This window comes from Hesperophylax consimilis, chromosome 27 (assembly GCF_061612785.1).
Source record: "Hesperophylax consimilis isolate HC1 chromosome 27, BYU_Hcon_1.0, whole genome shotgun sequence".
NCBI classification, from domain to species: Eukaryota; Metazoa; Arthropoda; class Insecta; order Trichoptera; family Limnephilidae; genus Hesperophylax; species Hesperophylax consimilis.
Window position 1 is genome coordinate 19,675,064 of NC_142862.1, and position 22,014 is coordinate 19,697,077.

A 22,014-nucleotide genomic window follows, 5' to 3' on the forward strand; every position below is an offset into this window, starting at 1 on the left:
GCACTAAAATGGCGATTTATTGTAGCTGATGTATCAAGACCAATCCTAGGTGCAGACTTTCTTCATCATTTCAACCTAACGGTGAATTTAAAAAAGTCAACAATCGCAGACCAGTCAACAGGATTAGTCATAAAAGGAATAACTCATAAGGGACCTACATCCGGTATTTCCACAATTTCTTCATCGCAAAAATACCGTGATATTCTAAACAAATTCCCAAACTTAACAAGACCTATCATGAAGACATCAGATGCCAAAAAACACTCAGTGACCCACTGCATCGAAACTCGAGGACCACCCGTTACCGAACGAGCCCGCAGGCTAGCACCAGCCCTACTGGAAGCGGCGAAGAAAGAATTCAAATATCTGATGGAACAAGGGATCTGCAGGCCTTCTAAAAGCAATTGGGCCAGCCCGTTACATATGGTAAAAAAACCCAACGGCGAGTGGCGTCCTTGCGGCGATTATCGTCGTCTTAATGCTAAAACGATCCCGGATAAATTTCCAATACCTCAACTTCATGATTTTGCACACAAACTTGCAGATGCAACCATATTCAGCACAATTGACTTGACCAGGGCTTATCATCAAATACCAGTGGAACCTGAAGACATTCCGAAGACTGCCATCATCACACCATTTGGATTATTCGAATTCACATCCATGCAATTTGGTTTATCAAACGCAGCGCAAAGCTTTCAACGTTTTATGTATGCTGTGACAAGAGATTTGGACTTTTGTTTCGTATACCTTGATGACATCCTGATTGCTTCTAAAAATGAAGAAGAACATAGAAAACACTTGGAAATATTACTCAAACGCCTTGCTGAATATGATCTAGTAATCAACATTAATAAATGCCAATTTGGCGTACCTACAGTCAACTTCCTGGGTCACACAATAACACAAAAAGGAATGTCGCCTATCAAAGAAAAGGTGAATGCCGTCATAAATTTTCCATTACCTAAAACAGCAAAAGACTTGCGACGTTTTTTAGGCATGTTGAACTATTATAGAAGATTCCTCCCTAAGGCTATCAACACTCAAACTAAATTATTTGATTGCATTGCCGGTTATAAGAAAAATGACAAGAGGAAAATAACTTGGAATCAAGAACTGACGGACGCATTCAACGAATGCAAACAACTCTTAGCTGACGCAGCATTACTCGCACACCCAAATACCAACGCTAAAATAGCTATAATGGTTGATGCTAGCGACATAGCTATGGGTGCGTCATTACAACAGTCAAATGGCGATTCTTGGGAACCTTTAGCATTCTTTTCCAAGAAATTTTCACCAGCACAGCGAAAATACAGTACCTTCGATCGAGAACTTACTGGTGTTTTCGAAGCGGTAAAATATTTTAGAAGTCATATTGAAGGTCGAAATTTCACCATCTATACAGATCACAAGCCAATCACCTTTGCTTTTTGCAAGAAGCGAGCCTCTAGCTCTCCACGTCAAGAGAGACAGTTGGATTACATTGCCCAATTTTCAACGGACATCAGGCATATCTCTGGAGAACAAAATATAGTAGCGGACGCACTATCTCGAATCGAAGAGATTAACAGCCCTACTTCTATTGACTACAGGCAGATGGAGAAAGCGCAGTGTCAAGACGACGGACTTATGAAGGCAAAAGATGACACCGCCCTCGCCTTATGTCAAATGTGATTCCAGGCTCGGAAGCTTCAATATGGTGTGACGTATCAACGGGCCATATCAGACCATTCGTACCCGCTTGCATGCGAATGCAGGTAATCGAAAGTGTACACAATGTTTGCCATCCTGGCATCCTGGGAACGACAAAGACCATAAAACAAAGATTTGTTTGGCCTAACATGGCGACAGACATAAAAAACTTTGTCAAACAGTGCATAGCTTGCCAAAAAGCTAAGGTCTCTCGACATACGGTTGCACCATTAGCAACGTATTTACTACCAGAGGATCGATTCCGTAATGTTCATATCGACCTGGTTGGACCTCTCCCAGCGTGTAACGAGTACCAATATATACTCACTATGATTGACAGGTACACACGATGGCCCGAAGCAATCCCTTTGAAAGATATGACTGCAGAAACCGTCGCTACTGCACTGACAACACATTGGATTGCCCGTCACGGAACCCCAGATACCATCAGTTCGGATCAGGGCAGACAATTTGAGTCCTGCCTCTTCAAAAAACTAACCGAAAAATTTGGAATAAAACATTCTAGGACCACCGCGTACCACCCACAAGCTAACGGTATGATCGAGAGATGGCACCGCACCTTAAAAGCCTCTCTCATGGCTTGTGGCGATCGAAATTGGGTCGAAAGCCTCCCATTAGTTCTACTTGGTTTGAGAGCAACGGTACGAGAAGATCTGAAGTGTTCACCAGCTGAATTAACCTATGGTAGAACCCTTAAATTACCCTGTGATTTCTTCACAGCAACACCACGCGAGGAACCAGACACATATATCGGACGGCTACAAAATACGTTCGAAGCCATTAAACCAACTCCTGCCAGTGTTCATGGTACAGGAAAGTTTTTTGTCCACAAAGACCTACCTAGCGCGACACATGTGTTCCTCAGAACTGACGGTGGAAGAAGACCACTGCAGAATCCGTACGAAGGCCCGTACAAGGTGGAAGAACGGAATGAAAAAACATTCCTAATTACTGTAAAAGGAAAACCTAAGCGTGTCACAATAGACCGCCTAAAACCTGCTTTTGTTCCTGCAGAAGAAAATGTATCTGTTCCTACATCTGTTCCAGTATTACCAGAAATAATCAGAACCACAAAATCTGGTCGAAGAGTTCATTTCCCAGACAGATTAGGACAGTTTGAAGCATAAAAAGGCATTTCTTTTCCTAAAAAATAAATAAATGATCTAACTAACCTATGTACTTAGATATGTATAAGCAAATCTTATATACCTATACTTAGAAATGTCACACCACGCTAATGTCCTAAATATATAATAGCTTAATAATATGTCTTATATTGTTCATGTAAAACAATGTATCACATATTACCAAAATATATAACTGTACAAACATGTTTTTTATAATTTTAAAAATATTCCGCAAGCGTTAATAGTTTTTAAGTTTTTTTTATATACTTTCACCATTCCGCAAATAGCGAAGAAATTGCAACTTGCATTTAAAATAATTACGCTTTACGCGTTGAAGCCTTGTATAATTTTAAGCTATAATTTTAAGCACTTTTAGGCTATATTTTTTAATATCAAATTCACAGATGATAAAAATTTTTTATGTAGTAATATAATATAACATGTGATAATTTATGTGATAATTCTATCCAAATGTTTATAGAAAAGTGTAAACATTACTTGGCATTTCATATATGTAATAACAATAGTTTACAATGGAAATAAAAATGGAATATGCCAGACTGGATGAGGACACTACCCAGTTTCATTTTTGTTTAATATTACTATCTCCATTAATATGTAGAGATAATAAATAACACATTTCGATATACAGTTGAAAATAATTAAAAAAAATAATTCCTGTTGTATTAAATTTAAAAATGTACAATTGTGTGTTATAATCACTGACAAGTTCTCAACTTTATAATTTTTTTCTTTTTAAATCATGTATACTACTATATGTTTCTTACTTTATATATCGTTTAACAACTGGGGGCGAAGTATGTAGACGGTACCTACCAGCGACCTGCCAGCGAACAGCACAAAATAATTATTAATTTAAGTTCCTTATTATGGCAACATTCTGTGTTCAACACAACGGTCCGCCAGTGAGCCGACCGAATGATTCTTGATTTCCCGCTGGACCCGACTGGTTGTGCCTTTTAGATTACCGTCTACATTCTAGAATCGTCCATGTAAATTTTATTGTCGCGTATAACAATGTGTTCAAATAAACTCAGTGAATTTCAATATTCTTTTATTAAAAACAACCTTCTGATATTGAGAGTCCTTTAGGATCTGTTTTAACCCAAAACACATAAGTAAGTAAAATCCTAAAGTGCGTATAATTCAATGTATAATAATACAAAGTAATAATGAAGTTAATATTTAGAAAGGATTGGTATAAAAATTGGGGTATCTTCAGTCTAATTTGTTTCTGTCTACGGCAGAATGTAGCGGTTGCTGTACCAACCTGAATGTAGTTGGATCCGTTGGTGTTTGGAGGTGATCTGGGCAAAGCTGAAGGCCGGCCGTGGCTGTGGCCGTGATTGGCTGTGGAATTGTGATCATAATCCTGAAAGAACAAATAGCTGATACTTCGTCCTATCCATATATACCCCACAACTATCGGTCTATCTTTCTTATATTATGTCTTCTGAGATAGCAGCGTCCTGTTAATAGTCCTACTAACTCCCTCAGTGAGATTTTATCCACATTGAACATTGCCTGACTTGCTTACATATACGGATGCAGCTAAATTATTAAGCCAACAAAGAGGTGAGAGTTGACCAGCGTAGGAAATTAATCATAAAGTAATGTCTTTTGCATTCTGTCTTACAAAATATTTGTACGAGACATCGATGCAACACAAAGTGCATATCGTCGCCTGAGAACCGTAGAGAACCGATATTGAGGTTCAAAGATAAGAATTTTTTAAAATTCATAGTTAAATTAAAACATGTTAATCATCTCGTATATATTATTAATAAAGACCATATTTAGGGAGAATTCAAAGGCATTAGGCAACATTTTTTTTGTTTCTTTTATGTTAATTATATTATATTAACATGTGATGTTTATAATAATTTAGTAGAACATTAAAAGAAGTTAAATTTGTTAAAGAAATTATAAAATAGAACAAATGCAACATAATAACAAAAGCTAATTTCTAATCATTGAAGACAATATTAGCGACTGTCAAAAGAAAATTTGAAACAGAAAGATTGAAAAAAGAAAACAAAGAACAAAAGTTGGAGACGCTATCTCTGAAGAACAAGAAGTAAACCTTGGAGTTCCTCAAGGATCTGTTTTGGGACCGCTCCTTTTTATTATATACATAAATGATATAGTGAAGTGCCTGAAGTACCGTTCAATCAAAATGTTTACCGATGACACACTTTTATAAATTATAGAAAATAATATTGAAGATGCAGTTTTAAAAATACAAAGAGAACTTCATGAAATATCTAAATGGTTAAACATAAATAAATTGAAATTAAATGCAACTAAAAGTAAATGCATGATGTTAGGTAAAAAACAAAAGGGAATTATTACCATAAACACAGACAATCAAAATATTGACGAAGTAGAAGAAATTAAATATTTGAGAATCATTATCCATAACAAATTAAAACATGAAATGTTTACTAAAAATTTTTTTAATAAAAAATAAGGCCACATCTAGGAAATCACAATTTCTAGATACAACTGTATCTTGTTCTGATTTTTCTGTTTCAAATTTTCGTTTGAGAGTCCCTACTCTTGTCTTCAATGATTAAATATTACAATTCGAGGTTTTATGTACTCATTAAGTTATTCCAAAAATAAAAATAAAAGCTAACATTAATGTTTATTTGTTAGGTTTGTTATTATAGCCTTCTTTAACTAAATTCCATATTTATGGCTGATATTAAGATTCACCTCATGTACCATTTTTCCAGTAGCTTATCTCAATTGAGCCCTTATGCAGAATAACAGCGCTATCGAGATAACACTGTTTTTGTGCAGATCCATTCAGATTATGTGGCATACAGCAAAAATCGAAATTTAAAATCTCAAACACAGACAGTAGCACGAGGCCTATAGTGACAGCCGGTAGCGTATACTTTTTCTGTACAACAGTAAAGTCAAAACAAGTCGGCCATTACATTGAAACTGACGGTTTGTGGGATCAGGGTTTGGCAAATATGTCATTATTGTGGTGATAAAGTTTTATATCGGCATTGTGCTATTTGTTCATATGTTGTAACATATTGGGAATTGTAAAATTTTGTTAAAATTTTTTAGATTATTTATGGAAAAATGGTTTTTTTTTTTTTGTACTCAATTATGAATAAAGTGATTAAAATACATAAAAAGTGTTTTTTTTTATGTGAAACCACACAAGGAGGGGAGGGGAAGGAGATAGGGAAGAGGAAGGTGGAGGAATACCTGGCTATTCAGATCTGGTCAACAAACACAGCTAAAGCCATTTCAAGCAACATTTCAGTTCCGAATGGTGATCTTAGACCAGGGCGATACTGACAGTATCTTCCACTCTGGAATATGCTAAATATGCTATATATTATTTTAAATTAGTAATTTGAGAAACAACACATATTAATCAAATAAAATTTACATGCCCACTCCAGGATTGGAATGGCGTCCTCCAGCTTGCTAGTCGAGAGACTTACCCCTCGACCAAGGAGGCTGTCAAATGTGTTGATTAATAGTTGAAATACCTTATTATATTAATATCTTATAAATTTATTTGATTTTCAATGTACATATACTCACTACAGTCAAATGAAATGTTTCCAAGCCCAGAATCATTCAGCCCAGTTTATCTCAGAATAACCCACTTTGTCACATAATGCTATTTTCCACATAAGGGTTGATGAATTAAATAAATATGTACCCGTGCCAGAAAAACCACATTTTGACTGCATAAGGGCTCAGTTGATAAATCACATAAATATGTACCCGTGCCACATAAACCACATTGTGACCGCATAAGGGCTCAGTTGATAAATTAAATATGTACCCGTAATAAACCACATTTTGAATTAGGGTAAGTCATTCCTCAGACGCCTTAATATTATAAGCTGTACATTATAAATCGCTAAAGGAGATATAAATAGAAATACTTTCAAAAATAGGCAGGGCCTTTATTGGATAACCCCCACCTGCTTGTTGCTTAGTTAACGTATTATATTATTATGTATTGAAAAATACTGACATTCCTCCCGTTGGTAGTGGCGGGAGGCGACCGTCTCAGGGCGGAGGGTCGGGAACTAAACGTGGACTGCGGGGGACTCTCGTACAAGTCCTGGCCTCTGTCGGGGTCCTGAAATAAATGCAATTAGACAATCAGTTCAGATCTCACTCAGGGATAAGGACTATTAACAGGACACTGCCGTCTCAGGAGACACATACAGTTGTTGGGAGTGGAAAACACCAACAGATGAAGAGACTCCAATTCACTTACTTATGGTGCCAATGTCCCGCTCTGTTGGGAATAAGGCCCAGATATCTGGGAAGAAACATTGTGGAACCAGAAGACAACCAATCAAATGAAAACCCTGGTGAACTTTATCAAAGGTACCGGGTGACTGTTAAAGGAATGAGATTAAATGGGAGTTAGCACAATGGTCCCACGGCCTGAGAGCACACAGGAACTACCCGTAAACCGTCTCCGCTTTATAAATAAAATAAAAAATCATTTCAGATACCAATGTTTTCTCTTGTACTCAACATCAATGCGAATATCGCTCGCTTACTGCTATAACGACACAATTCAAAATAAGCTAAATTAACGGAAACAAGTTTTTAATATTTTTAGTTATTGTAATAATATTGTGAAGCAATACTGACTTTTGGTAGTTCAGGTTTGTCGTCCTACTAGCAAAAAGGAATGAGGAAATCGTTACTTTTGACCAAATAGGATATGTTTTTTATGTTTGATTTTTGTTGTTATTACAGCCAACAAGCGAAAAACAATAGATAAAAAATTCTTCAAAGATTATTTCTAGGATATGTTTAATACAACCCACTTTTAATGTATTTTTCTATCCATTCCTTTCCTATTATATAGCATTCACCCGACAGGAGTGCCAGGAGAATATATGAAACGAAAATTAATGGTAGGAGAAATCGGAGGCGTCCAAGAAAGACATGGCATGACCAAGTAAAGCAAATACTTGAGTCAGGTCATGTCAATAGTCTCAATAATAGAAGAGTGTGTATATCCACCCTCTTGCAATAAAAACCATTAAAAATTACCGACTTCAAAAGAAGTATTAATATATGGATTATGGACAAGGGAAGGAACAATATAGATACAATGTTGCAACCTAACAAAGATTAACGTTATGTTTTTCTTCTGTATGTTTTTCCACTATATATTTTTCTTGTATAATGTTATGTTATTCTTCTGTATGTTTTTCCACTATATATTTTTCTTGTATAATGTTATGGTTATTCTTCTGTATGTTTTTCCACTATATATATTTTTCTTGTATAATGTTATGTTTTCCTTCTGTATTTTTTTCCACTTTATATATTTTTCTTGTATAATGTTATGTTTTTCTTCTGTATGGTTTTCTTTTATGATGTTATTTTTTTATTCTATTATTTCGCTTTTTAATTTACCTCTTGTTCTATTTTGACATGCTTACAAAAATCACATTAAAAAAAATTACATACTAAAAAACTTGACCAAATTTACAATTCACACAAATAACCATGTACAATGTGACCTTAGAACAGGGTACCCCAAAAGGTCACATTATTTTCAACAGTTTAAAAAAATAAATTAATCCATTCCATCATAAAAAATAAAATAAAAAGAGAAATTTATCATGTACCTAATACATACCGCATGGTACAACAGGCATGCTGACAGACTGAACTTTAAAAAAAGCCAGAAGTACATCATACAAATTATCTGGTAATTGGACAAAACAGAACACAATACCCGTGGCTCTATCCCACTGACTTTCTTTTGGGTATGCTCGGAATGAACTATCTACGGGTCAGGAGAGATGTGCGCATTGCTACACATTTCTTTAGACTGATTCGTGGATGGTTTGAAAACTCGGTCATCATGGAGAGCATTCATTTCTATGTTCCCGATGGTTATCTCCGTCACCGACAACATAAACTATTTTATCTACCGGCCTGCAGAACTAACATGCCAATGGTCATGCCTGTGGGGAGAGCAATCTTGCGGTTGAACAGAATCAATTCGGATATCGACATGTTTTGCATCAATGAAGCTTACTTTAAAAGGCAAGCTCTATTATTACTGGTATATTTGATATACACACTGTTAATATTAATCTAAGAATTCTTATTACATATAAAAATATTTTAAAAACGCATTGAAATTAACAATTTTGTAATGTTTTTGAAATGAATAAACAAATTGAATTGAATTGACAATAAAATAATAGGTGAGGTTGGTAAGGTTAGGTTAGTATTCTGTAATGTAATGGAACCCATTATGTTTTTTGTGGTAATCTGACCAGAATCTTGAAGAGACCTTTAGGAGTTCCGAGCACAGCGTCTCGGGTGACAGTGGCGCTGCAGCTTCACGGACGCTAGGGACTTTCGATGTCCGTGACACTTATCACCCAGCGGACTCAATCACACAGCCAACTTCACTGTGATCGCCGACCTGTGCAGTCGTCTTATCTTGCTCCGAGTAGAAGATGGTTTATTGCTTAGATATCGTCTGAATCTGTTCAGAGGCTGTTAAGATTTCAGGTACTGAAATCTTAATATTGGTGCTTGTCACCCTAATGGGTGTGGCAACATTTATTTTGTGTTAGCGATTGCCGGGGCAATTTCGTATTGCCACGGATTTTTAATCCTTCTTCTCTTGTTACCATCCGTCTTGGGCGGGTCGTTTTTGGCAAAACGGCAGAGCTGCCAGGTTTTCACTTACATGTGGTTTATAAAACTGAACAGAGGCCCAAGCATAAAATAAAATATGAGGGCGTGTTTAGTAATCCAAAAGTCTGGACAATCAGGCCTTAAATTTCCAATACAAAACTGTGCTTCACATCATGTCAGGCAAGTGTAAGAGATACAGAGCATGTGCTAAGTGGTCTAGAACCAAAAGGTACTAGGACAGTGGCGACAATTGTTTCCATTCAAATTTGTATGCTTGTATGATTTTCACTTCTAGTGTTCACATTTATTCTATGAGCCTAACTCACCAAATCTATAAAAGCTGCGAACTACAGGGCTTTTACGAGATTTTAATACTAAAACATTTTAAACAAAGTTATAATGATGATTAATTTATGGATTATTGTCATGTCGCTATCGCCTGCGCGGCAGTGGCGACAGTATCGTTGTGTTTGTATAAACCCCCTTACATTTGTATAGTGCATAATACTGTCACTAATGCAGCGTTAACGTCGCAGAGGACGCTGTGCTCGAAACTCAATCTTTATGAGAAAGTTGTCGTAAGATTCTTACCTGTTCCCCATTCCTATAATCCTCTCTATCCCCGTTCCTGTCCGAGTACTGCTGCTTGCGACTATAAGTGTCCTGCAACAATACTTTTCTATTGAATGACCTTCAAATAAGAATTTATTTATTTTCTATGCCCAACTGTCTGCAGCCAGTGGGATTAACATGTCTTGTAAGGCTGAAGGAAGTGACAAGGGGAAGGGGATAGGGAGAGGAATTACCTGGATATCCAGATCTGGTCACTAAACCTAAGCATGGCTAAAACCTAAGCATTTCAAGCAACATTTCTATCCTGAATCATGGTATCTCTGGAATGCAGTATAGAGGTATCGCAGCCAGAGTTCACACCAACACAGTCCTCACACAGATGCATTGCTTGCATATAGTATACAGGGTGTATCGGCACGTACCCGACAAACTTTAACCAGTTATTCCTTAGCATATTTGGAGTAAAAAATCTTATGTGCACTTTGCTGTCCGGTAACGTTTTTTTTTAATAAAAAAATTTATTATTCATATTTTCACCACATGTCACCACTGTTTTATCCTTTGTCAAAGTTTGAAAACCCGTCTGGCAAATATTTTATTCGAATTCCGTTGAATAATGCACGTGTACCTATATTGGCGCACTTTTACAATCACAACGAAATGGCACGGCACCATTCGTCTCATTTTTAACTATTATTATTTAGTGTGTGCGAAAGAGCGAAGACGCTTTTTGACATACTTGCTTATAACAGCTGTTGAACACGAAACGCAATGCCAATGACAGTGATGTAGTGTGGAAATTTTATTTTTTTTTGTTTTTAATTGAAAAAAAAATGCTACCGTACAGAAAAGTGCCCATAAATTTTTTTACTCCAAATGTGCTAAGGAATAGCTGGTTAAAGTTTGTCGGGTTAGTGCCGATACACCCTGTATTTTAAACTTATTATTAAAATTCAATTGAATTTCAAAAAAAAATTATTTTATCAAACACACGATTTTCGGCTGTCTGTGATGTGTGTATTAGTTATTCTTCAATGAAATCTGGTTCAAGGAACTCAAATTTGCTTTGAATTTAAGTGTGATTTTGAAAATTGGAACTGATAGTGTCACTGGTCACCGTAGTAACCGCCAAACCCCCCACTCCGGCCCTAACTGTCCAATACTTACTGATTTTATATGTTTAAGTTGAAAAAATAAAAAATTAAAGTCGTCGGAGACCAAAATTTTATTTGCATTTTTTTACTTCAAATAATGTCACAAATCACTGGTTAAAGTAAGTCAAGTACGTTCCATACTAATAATACTACATCGTTTATGTTGCAAGGTAAACTATATTCAAGTGTTAAATTGCTTATGGTATTATAATATAAGGAAACCACAGACATAGGAATTAATAGACGAGAAGATAAAGGCGAGGGGTAAAATCAACTGTTGAAGAACGAAGGGAGTGAAGATGACTGTGATTCGTCAATAAATCAATCTGACAGTAAATAGGCATCTCGCATTATAATATCACCATTTACTTCTTAAAAGTAAAATCTGCTTTGAATGAATAGACCTTTTTACATGGGAGCGCAAATTACTCGCCACGTTATGAACAAATTTGCGAAGTCCAAATTCGGCAAAGTAAGGCAGCTTCTATATTCAGAGTCGTAGTTAGTTTCAGAGTATTTAGTTAAGACACTTTTATAAATGTTCATAATTTACTTCCCAGCAACCAACCAGCTTTGTGTTTCGCGTCCAGACGTTTCTCGATGTGATAGTAACAACTGATTCATATTATACGATGTGAATATGCTTAAAATAAAATAAAATAATGCTTATATATGGAATGTAATACGACAATTGGGTTTATTCTCTTTTTTCGCATCTATTTTTACCAGTTTTCATAGTACAAGTAAACATTTTGCCGTGTTATTTCGTAAAATGAACCGATGATGCCTCGACCATAGTTCGCACAAGAATGATGACGTCACGTTTTCAAATATCACTTGAGGCCGTACGCGAGCCCAGCCGGCTCAATGGAACCGGTATGGGGAGTGGGGATAATACGCTTTTAATCACTTAGGGCAGGTCTACTAATATTCATATGTCTATGAAGGAAACTAATATTTGTACTGAAATTCATTCCGGGTAGCGACCAGTGGTGGCTAGTGACTTTTGACAGAGATAGAGTGATAAGTTTGAAAAATTCAACATTATTTCAAGAAAAATTTTTGTTTTTCGAAAATTCGATTTTTTGTATGAAGATTTTAAAGAAATTTCAGTTTGCCCATGCGCCCCACCGATTTCCAGAAAATTTTCATAAAAAAGACAGAATTTTGGTAAAAAAGAAGATGTTTTCGGCTATAACAACATCAATTAATATTAGAACTCTAGTACACCCAAAAGTCACGAGCCGCCACTAACAAAACATTACATTACACTCATCAAAGCATTTTTTATAACACCACATCGCTCGCCATACAATCCAATGCAGACCTGTCGTGCCTGGCAGATGGTGTGTTATAACTATGGGAGTGGCGACGATGATACGCCGTGATCTTCTAACCAGGCGATATATGAAAACGGTGCGTACATCCAGATCAATTTCTTAATTTATCACGAGGCTATCAGTTGTCAAGGTAACAGATCCCGTACAAAGAAATGATATTGTGCGGCAGTTCCGCAATTGATCTAACCTCCTCTCCTGAGGAAGATTATAGAGTAGTGTGACACCTCAACATATAATCTGTATAGGCCCCGCCCATATAAGCATCGATGCTTATAGCGTAATGTGTCTTAGGCTTAACCCATTGGCCTCAAACGACGCCGTCCCGGCGTGTGTACGGTGATGTGTCTTAAAATCAAACGACGCCGTCCCGGCGGGTCTGATGTCTGTCGGCTTAAAAACGAAAAAGGGATACATTATTGACATCTGTGTTTAAAATTTTAAATGCCAATCGCTCTGTAGATAATTAAGCATTTATTTCGTAGTAATTGGCAGGACCCCGTACATACAATTTTTTCCTGGTATCTACGATTGAAATTTTGTTATATTTCAGCTTCATTGATTTTTTTCAAAATGGCGTGTGGTTCGGGAATTGACAAGCTTGTTCGTAAAACGCATGGTGGGCGGCTAACAAGAGCCCAAATGGCAAAAAATATATATTATGGTAATAAGTATGATTAATGTACAACTTTTCTTAATCCAATTATAAAAAATGAAGAAAAAAAATTGGTTTTTGAAAAAAAAAAATTTTCATATCCTCTTTTAATCATATTATTATTTTTTTCTAAACAATGCATACATTTTTTACATACCTTGATTCAATGCACAAGTAAATTAAAAAAGATTGTTTCGTTTGCATGTTTAGTTTAAAGGTTATGTAAGATTTAGTACACCACTGCACTTAAAACTTTTGGTACAAAATTAATTCGGATGTGAAGGCCAATTTTTTAGCCAAACAATTCGGATGCCAATGGGTTAATACGTAGGTACATTATTAAAATGAAGAAACACAAAGTTTTATACACGAAGTAATGATACAGGGTGTCCGGGGGTAAGTACACAAACTTCGAGAGGTGATTCTATGTGATGGTAGAAGTAGCTTTTTCTGAAATTCCACTGTTTTTTTTCCGTATAAAAAGTTTTTTTTTCAAAGAAGATTTTTTTTTAACTTGTAATATTGAAGGCAGAAAGGCTAATTGACAACCAACGTTTTTTTTCATTTTCACTTTCTGATTTATGCCAAAAAAAAAACTGCATCGATCAGTATACCCGAGGTTTATATATGATAAACATTGGTACTCTTCATCATATATAAACTTCAAGTATACAGATCGTCGCAGTTTTTTTTTTCAAGTAAATCAGAAAGTGAAAATCGAAAAAATGTTGGTTACGTCAATTTGCCTCACTGCCGTCGATCATCTAGAATCACCTCTCGAAGTTACTTCAACTTACTCCCAGACAACCTATATATCATTATAAATGACATCATTATGTGTGGAAAGTAATTAATATGATTACCGTTTGATTAAAATAAAAATACTACACAAGACACTCTGCTTGGAGAAGGATCGGTTCGAAAAATAACTTAGTGGTAACTACACCATATATATAAAAGTACTCTCTGAAATTAAAGCCTACTTGAAGAACAACTCCATAAAATGAAGTGTAAAAAATATATGTATTTACATTACAAAAAAGTTAATTTTCATTTTCGTACAAATCATTACAAAAAAACGATTTCCGCATCTCCAGTGCCATAAGTTTGAGGATTTATTAACCACTCTACAGGTTTAGTATAGTTTCCTTTTGATTCAATATTCTTCCACACAAGAGACAAGAAGGTAAGAAAATGGGAGATTTGTATCACATTTTTTATTGGGAACTGCACGAAAATTTGGTATACAACATTCATTTTGAATTATCGGATAGCAATGCCTTCACAGCCATTTAAATAGGACTGGCGTAAAAGTTATAACTGCCCTTCCCATAGGAAAATTGTTAATAATGATTATTAATGTACACAATAAATAAAAAGAAATCAAAGCCTCCCTCCATTTTCCTGCTTAAAAATGCATTTTTTCACTCTCCTGTAAAATTTCGATTCTTTCACACTAGCCTAGCGACGATATGAAAATTCATACACACAAATCAATGTTTACTAACAAGTGTATTCAATTCTAAAGGTTAAAAAACACACAATGTGTCCGGGGAATAAATTACAGTAACTTGAGGTGATACTACATGATAGTACAAACATAAAAGGTAAACATGTTGTTCAAAACTCCTACATTTTAAGGTACTCTCAGTTAAAAAATGTTTTAACTGTGCAATATTTAAAATGCAAAACTCTCGTCGCATGTTGTTGTTTGTGTGCAGTTTCTATGAACATACAAATGTATTTTAAAATGTACTAAAATGAACAATTTTGTAATGTTTTAATAATAATAAATTGAATTGAATCAGATGATAGTTGTGCCACATTACCATTCTTTACTTCCAACGTATTTATCGGGTAAGTTCAACCCTTTACACTACATACTTTTTGCAAGGATAAAAATGCATTTTCGAAAAAGGTTATTTATATTTTTCAATTGTATGTAATATCGTGTAGAATCAAAACCCGAATTTTCTGTGCGTTACCTCCCAGACTTTAATAAACCTTACGCTAATAATTTATTTCAATTGTATTTATGAAAATTTTATTTGAATGCTGAATATCAAATCCTCAACCTCTGGGCTCAGAGCCAAGAATCTTTACGGCACCCGCAATGTTGTGTATGGGGAGGGGATAGGAGGGGGAAAAAAATACTAACCAATTCTGGTTCGTAGTCCTCTTCCACATCGGAATCATAAATTGGAGTTCCTTTTCTGGCCGCCTCTTCTACCTGAAAATCATTAAAAATTGTTAAGGTCACGTATAGCTCAGCAAAGAATTCTGGACATTTATTCAACTGGTAGGTACTTAAAAATTTCTTTGCCATGGCAACATCAAGACGGCCGGCGTGGTCTAGTGGTATACGCTTTTGACTACAGATCCGAAGGTCGCGGGTTCGAACCCGGCGTGCGCAAATAAATTTTATTTGATTAATTTGTGTTATTTCACAATTAATAATTTAAAATAATATATAGTATATTTGCGGCACGTTCCAGAGTGGAAGATACTCTCAGTATCGCCCTGGTGTAAGACCACCATTCAGAATTGAAACGTTGCTTGAAATGGCTTTAGCCGTGTTTGGTGACCAGATCTGAATAGCCAGGTACTTCCCCACCTTCCTCTTCCCCATCTCCCTCCCCTCCCCAATACCCTCAGCCTCACAACATACCCCAATTGGGGATGCCATAGTCTCACTCGCTCCAGACGGGAGCAGTTGGGACTCTTGTGCGGTATTACTGTAAAAAAAAAAAAAAAAAAAAAAAAGCTACTTAACGACTTCTCTTTGAAATTTCGCAGGTTTAGGATCACAGTGGCCTATCTACAAAAACATAGTTTTGAGATAAACGCAAATAAAGATTGGAATGCTCATATACCCAACAGTATTTCTTAAATGGCTTTATGTACGAGAAAAAACTTCATGTTACTAATGAATATGATTATGGCATTACCTAAACCAAGCTTAACTTAAAACACCAGTTTTTGTAGTTAAGCCCCTGTGATCCTAAGCTCCCGATTTGTTCTTCACATTGTAGGTGATAGTTCATTTTAAACAAGCAAGGAAGAACAACACAACTCGACTTTTTTAGGTTTATCAAAATTAAAATTAATAATTTTGATATGTGAATTAGATTTTGTTTTATTTTGATTTAACTTCAATCTAAATAAATGGCTATTTTGATACATAAACTTGAGATATAACAAAAATATCGCCATTTCGTGTAATTATCTTCCTTGCTTTAAATAATAAAAAAGTTTAAACATAAAATTGCCTTGGGTATGATATAGGATCATCTGCTTTCAGAAAGTACAACTAATTTCTGAACACTGGTTAAAGTAAAAAAATTGGACCATTGAGCATTTTTAAAGTTGACTAATTTTCCTATGAGCTATCTTATGAGTGTTATTAACCATCAATGTTTGTCTACTATTATGTCAGAGTGTAGTTAATGTTGCTACTTTTAACTACTGCCTACTGAGTATTTGATAAAAGTTAGTGCTGAGATGGACCGTGAACCAATACTATTATGAAACTGCTTCCATAACGCGTACCACTAATATTGTTCACCCATGCTACTGTCAATCAGTGGCGCCCAGTGGTGGGCATAGTGCCGCCTCGCCTTTGTTCATACCTATATTGCTTCCATGCGATATCTCCCTTTGTTTCTATTATCTATGACTAAAAACAAACCTCATCAGGTTCCACTGGAGTGTTGTCCAGTTTTTCCAGTCTCGGTAGTGCTCTGAGGACAGTCAGGCGGTAACTGGAAAATAAAAAGGATATCTTTTAAAAATAGTTGATAAAAAGTGCAACACAAAATAATTTGAAGAAAGAAGCTTTTGAAAGGTGAACATTGATGATACACCTATCTGTACAAAGTCAGGCACCGACATAAGACAGCCATAATGGCGAAAAGACAGATCTTAGTTGAAGAAAATATGGTCTTAATTTAATTAGCAGACATTTTTTTAAAGCATTTAATGGGGAAAAGAGAAAATTAATAGCAATAGGGAGGAAAGAGAATTTCGATGGAAAAATGAAAACTTTAGTAGGAAAAAGGTGGACATGGGCCTTTCACGAGGAAACAGAAAATTTTTGGTATAAAGGTGGAAATGTGCATTTTTGATGGGGAGAAGAGAACACTGATGGCAAAAGGGTGGATAAGGACTTTTGATGGGGAAATCAGGACTAAGAGAAAAATGTGTAAAAGGACCAAAATGGGGAATAAAGGGTATTAATGGCTTAAGGGTGGATATGGGCCTTTGATGGGAAAAATAGAATATTGATGTCGTAAGGGTGGACATGGGCCTTGGATGCGGAAAATAAATCATTGATGGAATAAAGGTGGAAATGGGCCTTTGATGGGGAGAAGATTACACGGCATAAGTAAGGCAAATAAGTAAGGAAAATTATGACATTTATGTCATAATGGTGGAAATAGATCATTAATGGGGAAAATAGGACAATAATGGCATAAAGGTGGATATGGGCCTCTGATGAGGAAAAAGGGATATTGATGGCATAAGACTTTGATGGGGAAAAAAGGATATTGATGGAAAAAATACAACATTTAAGTAGTAGAGGTGGACATGTGCCTTTGATGGGGAAAATGGGATATTGATGAGGAAAATAGAACATTTAGGGAGTAGAGGTGGACATGGGCCTTTGATGGGGGAAATAGGATATTGATGTCATGAAAATTTGATGGGGAAAATAGGACATAGTAGAGGTGGACATGGGACTTTTATGGGGGAAATAGGACATTGAGGGAGTACAGGTGGACATGGACCATTGATGTAGAATATAGGATATTGATGGCACGAGACTTTGATGGGGAAAATCGCACATTGAGGGAGTAGAGGTGGACATGGGTCTTTGATGTAGAATATAGGATATTGATGGCACGAGACTTTGATGGGGAAAATCGCACATTGAGGGAGTAGAGGTGGACATGGGTCTTTGATGTAGAATATAGGATATTGATGGAATAAAGGTGGACATGGACCTTTGATGTGGAAAATAGGATATTGATGGCATAAAGGTGGACGTGGGCCTTTGATGGGGAAAACATAACATTGATGCCATTAAAATCGGATATTAGACAGGCGGTTCTTCCGACGTACAGCCAGGTGTTCCAGTCCAATGAGACTGATTAATAAACAAGTGTAATGGCTCACTTGGCATCCTCGGCGCACGGGTTCTCTCCGAGCCACAGGATGCGCAGCGAGGGGATCATCTTCAGGTGCCGGATCTCGGATAAGTCCGCCACGCGGTTCTTGCGCACATATAGCTCCTTCAGCCGCTGGCAGTGCTGAAAGTCCACCAGGGTTCGAATCTTGTTGATGCTGTGAACAAGCAATACATTAACTAATTATTTTTTTTAAGTTGAAGATATTTATTTATTTATTTATTGATGCCCTATTGGACTTTTCAGTACATAACAATTACAAATTTCATTTTTAACAACAGTATAAAACAAACAATAGAAAATCGAAATAAAATATAATGATTTCTCATACATTATTTACATTTAAAAAATGGTGGACTAATTTGGCTTTAAATGTATTGAAGTTTAAATCAAATATGTCAGCGACATCACTTAGTTCATTGCCCAACCTATGTATTCATTCTAACACAGAATTTGTAGCAAGTTATTGTTGTAGAATAAAATATTCCGTCTAGTACATTTTGGAGGTATATGTAAAGATAGCAAATTTATATTGTCAGGGCAGTCCAACCTTGAATGAACAATTTTATATAATAAAAGGAGATCAAATATTTTTCGCCTTTCAGATAATTTCGATGAGTTAAGTTTACTGCGTAAATTGACATAATTGATTTCAATAATAGGAATACCAATTTTGAAATTAATAAAACGTAAAAATTTATTTTGAATTTTTTCAATTTGTAAACAATGAGAGTTGAAATGAGGACACCAAATGGTTTAATTGTATTCAACCTGACTTCTAACCAGAGACATGTATAGTAATTTTATAGTTTTTTTATGTTATTAAAGTCTTTAGCGATTCTGAGAATAAATCCAAGCATTTGTAATCCCTTACTGGTAATTTATTTATTTTCACATATACGGCACAACATGTGCCATTCACATACTAAATTACAGAGAATAGTACAGCAACATAAGGAATGCAACAATATAAATGTAAGTATAATGGTATAATCAGTAAATAGTAGTAAGGTTAAAAGTATGAAAAAAAGAGATATAAATAAAATATAAGTAGCAATCTGTACTGTATAATATACAATAAAGTAGTATAAGCAAGAATGAAGTGCTTATAAAATGTATGTAATGCTATTAATGTGATTCAAGAAGCTTAATTTGGAGTCAAAGATAACGCCAAGGTCATTGAATTCAAAGACTCTTTTTAGATTGGCATTGTTAATTGAGTAGTCGAATAATAAAAGGGTTTTAGATCTATGGAAACTGATCGTTTGGCATTTGTTGATATTAAGATGTAATTTGTTTACGATGCACCATTAATAAAGTTTATTTAAGTTCATTTGTAGAGTTAAACAATCAGAAGAATTACCGATCGATTTAAACATCTTTAGATCGTCGGCGAATAGAAGAAAGTGAATATTATCGAAAATTAGTGAAATTTCATTAATAAATAGTAGGAAAAGAATTGGTCCTAGGTGGGAACCTTGGGGGACCCCACTTAAGGCAAAAAAGTGTAAGAAGTTGTGGAGGTAATTTTTACAGATAATTTTCTGTATGATAAGTAACTTCTAAGCCATTCGAGAAAGCTTATTCCCAAGTGTTCTAATTTTTCCATTAAAATGCGATTAGAAACAGTATCAAAGGCTTTGCTAAAGTCAGTATAAATTGTATTGGCGAAACAATCCTAAATAATGCACTTTTGTTATATTTTTCATTTTAATAAAATTAGGATTATCTTATTTAAGCTTTACAATTCACTGTAATATAATTACTTTTAAATGTAATAATTCCCAATGAAAATATGAAACAGAAAAAAACACAAAATAAAAAAGATACATTCGCAACAGTGGCCGTGAATAACGTTCCCAAAATATTCCCAATAAAAATGTCCTCAGTTGTTCCCTACCAAAATGTCATTGTCAAAATGTTCCCAGTAAAAATGTCCCCAGTTAAGATGTTCCCTATCAAAATGTCATCGTCAAAATGTTCACAGTAAAAAAGTCCCTAGTTAAGATGTTCCCTACCAAAATCTTATCGTCAAAATGTTCCCAGTAAAAATGTCCGCAGTTAAGATGTTCCCTACCAAAATGTCATCGTCAAAATGTTACCAGTAAAAATGTCCCCAGTTAAGATGTTCCCTACCAAAATGTCATCGTCAAAATGTTACCAGTAAAAATGACCCCAGTTAAGATGTTCCCTACCAAAATGTCATCGTCAAAATGTTCCCAGTAAAAATGTCCCCAGTTAAGATATTCCCTGCCAAAATGTTCCAAGTTGCACAGTGGAAAGAACTCAAACACAAATAAGTAAGTTTATTAAAAGGTTAGGTTAGGTTAGGAACATTTGCAAGGAACATTAACACTGGGGTCATCAGAAAACATTTAAATATTTGTGCCTGGGCTTCTAAACATAAAACAAAACATCCTTTTTGATAAAGCGTAACAGGCGGCCGACTTTAAGCGGTAATGAGCGTAAGGAGTGTATGTAAGGATTTAGTTCGAATTGCTTCGCCTGAAAATTTCGCCGGTGTATCGCCCTGTAAAAGGGGAGCATCCATTCATTGATCAATTATTGAGCATCGTGCCAAACGCTATAAGTCAGCGAACGTTTTATTGTTCGCGTGTTTGTAAATTATAGTTCAGACACATCGCGTGTGCAGCCAGTTCAAACAGTGTGAAGTTTCGGTGCCAATCTTCAGGGATTTCAAGATGAACGACCACTTCACGGCACTTCCACCGACTGGAAAATAATCGTATTATGGCTCGGTTCGCGTTTCGATTCGCAAATATTTACGTACCATTAGGCCAAGGTGCTGGGCCAATGCGCTTGCCTTCCATATAATTTTGAATGGAAACAAACGTGCCACTGACTTAGTGCTTTGTAGTTCTAGACCATTTAGCACGCGGTCTGTCTCTCTTACACTTGCCTGAAAGTGTATATCACCATCCCATTTTAATTTCATAACCGCGGTGAAGCACAGTTTTGTACGGAAACAGACCCAAATTGGGCTTATACAGGGTTATCCAATAAGAGGTGTTATTTTGATATTCAATCGTAAAATATCAATGGTTTCGTTGCTTGTGTGGCACGTAGCGCCGTCTTGTTGAAAGTAAACGTTGTCCAGATCAATACCATCCAATTCCGGCCATAAAAAATCATAAATCATCTCTCGATAGCGCAATCCATTCACCGTAACTGTTGCTACAGCCTCATTTTCGAAAAAGTAAGGTCTAATGACTCCGCCGGACCATAAACCGCACCAAACAGTCACACGTTGAGGATAGAGAGGCTTTTCAACAATAACTCTTGGATTTTCCGAGCCCCAGATGCGACAATTTTGCTTGTTGACGAAGCCACCGAGGTGGAAATGGGCCTCATCACTCAAGATGATTAGCATTTGATTCACTCAAGTGAATTTTAATAATTTCAATGCGTTGTTGAAGCGTGTATCGTTCAATTTTTATTAATGGCGTAGTTTCTACTTGTCAATGACAGCTTCAAAAGTAACATCTACCGAAATAGCGGGCTATTCAAAATAACACCTCTTGTTGGAAAACCCTGTATTTGGATCACGAAACA

The 22,014-nt window shown here is 35.8% G+C and overlaps 1 protein-coding gene across 3 annotated transcripts in view; it reads right to left on the minus strand.

Annotated features, from left to right (window-relative positions):
- Window positions 1-22,014, minus strand: part of LOC149410720 (uncharacterized) — a 132,136-nt gene that overhangs the window by 18,829 nt on the left and 91,293 nt on the right. For 2 of the 3 annotated variants that reach the window (XM_089648394.1, XM_089648393.1), the window contains exons 3-7: window positions 18,431-18,598; window positions 16,944-17,016; window positions 15,414-15,485; window positions 6,880-6,987; window positions 4,135-4,236 (exon numbers count right to left, since the gene is read on the minus strand). In XM_089648394.1, coding sequence (XP_089504520.1) covers window positions 4,135-4,236; window positions 6,880-6,987; window positions 15,414-15,485; window positions 16,944-17,016; window positions 18,431-18,598 — 523 coding nt within the window. The remainder of the gene's footprint in view (window positions 1-4,134; window positions 4,237-6,879; window positions 6,988-15,413; window positions 15,486-16,943; window positions 17,017-18,430; window positions 18,599-22,014) is intronic. The other variant, XM_089648395.1, reaches the window with a different exon arrangement.